General features: G+C 62.3%; 1 protein-coding gene across 1 annotated transcript in view; it reads left to right on the top strand.

Annotated features, from left to right (window-relative positions):
* KIFC2 (kinesin family member C2) overlaps positions 1-4,865 on the top strand; it is a 9,720-nt gene that overhangs the window by 1,648 nt on the left and 3,207 nt on the right. Inside the window, exons 2-12 of the mRNA XM_011938200.1 lie at positions 212-290; positions 411-562; positions 653-791; positions 939-1,084; positions 1,168-1,233; positions 1,326-1,454; positions 1,797-1,874; positions 2,004-2,118; positions 2,193-2,302; positions 3,043-3,151; positions 3,262-3,419. Coding sequence (XP_011793590.1) covers positions 212-290; positions 411-562; positions 653-791; positions 939-1,084; positions 1,168-1,233; positions 1,326-1,454; positions 1,797-1,874; positions 2,004-2,118; positions 2,193-2,302; positions 3,043-3,151; positions 3,262-3,419 — 1,281 coding nt within the window. The remainder of the gene's footprint in view (positions 1-211; positions 291-410; positions 563-652; positions 792-938; positions 1,085-1,167; positions 1,234-1,325; positions 1,455-1,796; positions 1,875-2,003; positions 2,119-2,192; positions 2,303-3,042; positions 3,152-3,261; positions 3,420-4,865) is intronic.

Here is a 4,865-nt window from a genome sequence, read left to right as displayed (position 1 = left end):
TCCCCCGTCGCCTGCCCCACCCCCACGCCGAGGTTCCCGTGGCGAGGATGGGCACTGGGCGCGGGGCGACGGGGTCGTGCCGAGGACCGTCGGCTCGGCTCCGGTGTTGGAAGCGTAGACTTCGGCCCCAATCCTCTGGCCCGGTTCGCGGAGGGAAGGGGCCAGCAGGCTGCTTGCCCCCTCGTCAGGGGCGCCCCTGCTCCTTCCCTAGAGAGCCCGCAAGCCCCGGGGTCGCCGGCGTCCAGACTTGTCCGCGCCAGAGCTGTGGACCGAGCTGACCGGCCTGATCGGTAGGTGCGGGCTGGGAGCCCGGCTGTGCGAGGGCGGTGCCGGGACCTCCCTGGGAGGGGCGGAGGCCTGGCTCCAGCACGTGACCCGAAATGCCTCCCGCTCTCCTCCATGACCGGCAGGCAGCTCCGAGCCTGAAAATGGGTCGGAAAGCGGAGCCGAGGGCCGCGCAGCAGCAGTGTCCCTGGAGGAGGCCCTCCTGCGCCTCGCCGAGTTCCTCTCCGTCCAGCTGGGGGCGGAAGAGAGCTGCGGGAGCCCGGCCGACCTGGGCCAGGTGAGCTCGGCGGAGGGGCTGCTGGCAGCTGCCACCTGCCAGGCCTTCCTGCCTCTCACAGCCCTGCTCCGATTCTTATCTCCTTTGCAGTCTGGCGAGGTTCCCCCACTGTTGACAGTGACCAGTCAGCTCTTGGCTCTTCTGGCATGGCTTCGGAGCCCCAGGGGGAGGCAGGCCGTGCTCCAGGGAACTCAGCCAGCCCCTCGGGTCCGGCCCCCCACTCCAGATGGTGAGTAAAGGGCAGTAAGTTGAAGACGGACTCTGGAGGGAGCAAATCCCAGTAGAACCTGGGCGGCCTGGAGTTCGGGGTCCTGTTCCGGAGGATTTGGACCAGAGACCTCTTTCTTCAGTGCTAACTGGGCCCACCCTACTTCAGGATCCACATCCCAAGAAGAAAGCCCTTCCCACCTCGCAGCAGTCCCAGGCGAGCCACTGGGGGATGAGGCCCAGGGACAGCAGCCCCTCCAGTTGGAGGACGACCAGAGGGAGTGGCAGCGGCTGGAGCAGCTCATCCTGGGACAGGTGAGGCCTCAGGAGCCAGAAGGGATCGGGGGCTGGGGCGCCAGAAAAACGAGGTCCACCCTGTCTCTCGTACTTCTCCCCAGCTGGAGGAGCTGAAGCAGCAGCTGGAACAGCAGGAGGAGGAGCTGGGTCGACTGCGCCTGGGCGTGGTGAGGCTGCGGGGAGGGTGGGGGGAGGACCTGGCAGGGCTGGGCATAGAAGGCGGTGCTTCAGGTGAGTGCCGAGGCTTCCTCTCCACCAGGGGGCGACAGACTCAGAGAAAAGGGTTCAGCATCTCACCCTGGAGAACGAGGCCCTGAAGCAGAGCCTGAGCCTCATGCGTGACCTTCTGCTGCACTGGGGTCCCGGCCCCCCTACCAGGGCTCCGCAGGTACCCTGCTCCTGAGCTGCAGCCGTTCCTGCAGCCTGGGGCTCCTGCACACTTGGCATGCAGCCACAGTGCCCGAGCCTCCTCGGGACCTCCTGGGATGGTCTGTGCAGGGCAGCCCCATCAGGGAGGCTGATGCCTGTGGGAGGACCCCCTCTCTCCGTGGCCCCTATGAGTAGCTGATCCCAGGAGAGCAGAGGAACTGTGGGAAGGAGCTCTGCGTGGAGTTGGGAGGCATGGATTCACAGCCAACTCTGCCCACCTCTTGACTTGACTTTCCCATCTGTGAAATGGTACCGCAGACCGTCCCTCTCTGAGTCCCTCCTGGCCCCCACCCTCCCGCAGGAGGAGGCGGAGGCATTGGTGGAGCTCCAGGGCCGGCTTCAGGAGGCCCAGGACACCACAGAAGCCCTCCGAGCCCAGGTGGGCATGGGGCCCAGGGATCCGTGGCTCGGGGGTGAGGAGGGCTGGGGTACTGGGAGGAGCTTATCTGAGGCAGGGCCTGGTAAGTGCCTGTTTCCTCAGTGACAGGGGTGGGGTTGGGCGGGGCAGCTGGGGGTGCAGGAGGTGCAGCTGCAGGGCCTTCAAGGGGCCCTCCAGCAGCTCCAGCAGGAGACGGAGCAGAACTGCAGGCGCGAGTTACTGCAGATGCATGGGCAGCTGGCAGGTAAGGGCTGGGGCTCGGGCTCACGGGAGGCCCTGGAGACTGGCCCTTCCCTTCCAACAGACTTCCCTCTCCAGGACTTCGGGCACGGATGGCCAGCCTGCGTCAGGGCTGCGGCGACCTCCGAGGATTGGTCAGCACCTTTACCCAGAGCTGTCAGGGTTCGCTGAGTGAAGCCCGGGGCCAGGTCAGGACCCCTCACCGCCTAGCCCCTCCTCTCTGGGCAGCCTATTCACTGTTCTTTTGACGGGGGTGCTCCTGGGGAGTTGGCTGTACTAATAAGTGGGGCTCTGGAACCCAAACAGCTTCTGTGTGACCCAGGCTGGGACTTCGCTTCTGGGCCTGGTTTACATCGTGTGCATACTTGGTTGACAGTAAACTCTTTTTTTTTTGAGACGGAGTCTCGCTGTGTCGCCCTGGCTGGAGTGCAGTGGCGCGATCTCGGCTCACTGCAAGCTCCGCCTCCTGGGTTCACGCCATTCTCCCGCCTCAGCCTCCGAGTAGCTGGGACTACAGGCGCCCACCACCACGCCTGGCTAATTTTTTGTATTTTTAGTAGAGACGGGGTTTCACCATGTTAGCCAGGATGGTCTCGATCTCCTAACCTCGTGATCCGCCTGCCTCGGCCTCCCAAAGTGCTGGGATTACAGGCTTGAGCCACCGTGCCCGGCCTAACAGTAAACTTTTAAAGCATTGCCTAGAAGCACGGAGGAGACGGATGATGTGGTGTCTCTGCCTGTCATTTCTGGGCTTTATCCTGGGGTTAGTGAATTGATGTCCCCAGGGGCCCAGAGCCACTGAAAGTTGTGGCTCAGCACAGTTGGGTGGCCCTGTGGGGGCTCCTTGCTGCTCTCAGGACCCTCCCACCCCCCACCTCCACAGCTCCTTGGCTGACCCCTTGCCTTCTGTACGTCCCTGTTCCCTCAGGTGTCCTGGGCCTTGGGAGCACTGTCATCTGGAGGGCCTGGCACTCAGCTCCCTGAGGGGCAGCAAGGGCCTCCAGCCGGATGCCCAGGGCGGCTGCCAGAACTCAAGGGTATGGCAGGCTTGGGAGCCCAGGGGAGCAGGGAGGGTGGCTGGAGGAAGTGCAGCCTCTCTGCGCTTCAGGGTCTGCGAGGCACCCCGCTGACCTGATCCCCACTGCAGGAAATATCCGTGTGCTGTGTCGACTGAGGCCAGGGACATCCTCCAGCCTCGTGAGCGTGGAGTCTGGCCCAGGGGGCACCGTCACCACCTGCTACCGGGGGCGCCATCGTCGATTCCGCCTAGACTGGGTCTTCCCTCCAGATGCCAGCCAGGAGGAGGTGACAGCCTGCTTTTGCAAGCATTCTGACCCTTTCTCAGAGTCCCCTGAAGAGCAGGAGAGGCTCCAGTTTCCCCTTCCCAGTCTGGCTGTCCACCTGGAGGAGGGATGGTGGCTGGGCTCTAGCCAGGAGGGAAAGGGAACTGAGGGCGCTGGGAAGCAGGGCAGGCAGCCCAGCTTGGTGCCTCCTCCTCCCAGGCTTCACTACCTGTCCACTCCCCTTTGCTGGGGTCCAAGGTCTTCCCAGCTATGAGGGCCCCTCATTGCTTTGTGGCCCCAAGGCCGGCGGTGGGTGGTGGGGGCCGTGGGTGAGCAGACAAACTTCTAGTCTTACTCTGCCCTGCCTGGATCCCACTTTTCTTCCCTACCCTTTTCCTGCCAGACACCTGTGGAAAAGCAGGGGCTCGGGCTCCAGCCCCAGCCCCAGCCCACCCCACCTTCACACACATCTTCATCTGCACGTGCCCTTTGCTGCTAGAGCTCCCATAGCTGAGGAGATGGCAGCTCAGAGCCAGGGGAGACTAGGTAAGGGGCAGAATGGCAGCAACTCACACCCAGGCTGCCTGCCAGCCTCACAGGGACAGGGTGACAACTACCCAGCAGGTGGCCAGGGTCACCCTGATTCCCTCTTTTCCAACCACTTATCTCTTCATCCCACATATCCCTCTGGCCTTAGCCCCACCCCAAACTGCAGCCCTGTGCGGGGCATGCCTTGTGCACTGTCCTCTGGACAGCCGTCCTGGACAAAGCCCTCTAATGCAATGTGTCTGAACCTAAGGCATCTGTGGACAAGCCCTCACCTGTGTTCCCGTTTCTGCAGTGGTGCCATGATGTGCTCTGGACTGTTATCCACAGTGCCACCTCCATCCAATCATGGAATCTCAGTGACCACACAGAACACAGAATTCTAGATTCTAGCCTCGTGGCTGTTTTCAAACAGAGCTGACAGCCTACCCTGTTATCAGTGACCTTCTGGGCCTAAAAGCCAGCCATGTTGTTGCTCAAAAGACTGTTGGTGTCTAGTGCCAACGGGGTGAATGTCCCAACCCTGTGTCTCTCTCAACACCCGTCTGTGCCTGGGCTCCAGCAGGCCTGGTTGGCCACCATCCCCCTTATCTGCAGGCCCTTCCTGCCAGGTACTGCCGTGGCCCTCTAGGTGCACTGCCATGAGTGTTCACAGCAGGTGCCACTGCAGCCCTTACCTCTCAGGGGAAACAGGCACAGGAAGGCCAATAAGTAAACTCCAATCATACCCGGGTTTGAACCGAGCAGTCATGCCCTAACGTCTGGGCTGTTTTATTTTTTTTTTCTGAGATGGAGTCTCACTCTGTCACCCAGGCTAGAGTACAGTGGTGTGATCTCAGCTCACTGCAACCTCCACTTCCTGGGTTCAAGCAATTCTCCTGTTTCAGCCTCCCAAGTAGCTGGGATTACAGGTGCGTGCCAC

Source organism: Colobus angolensis, unplaced genomic scaffold (genome assembly GCF_000951035.1).
Source record: "Colobus angolensis palliatus isolate OR3802 unplaced genomic scaffold, Cang.pa_1.0 Scaffold17, whole genome shotgun sequence".
In the NCBI taxonomy this organism is placed as follows: domain Eukaryota; kingdom Metazoa; phylum Chordata; class Mammalia; order Primates; family Cercopithecidae; genus Colobus; species Colobus angolensis.
Note: the sequence above shows the minus strand (reverse complement) of the source record. Positions and strands in the feature narration are given on the sequence as shown.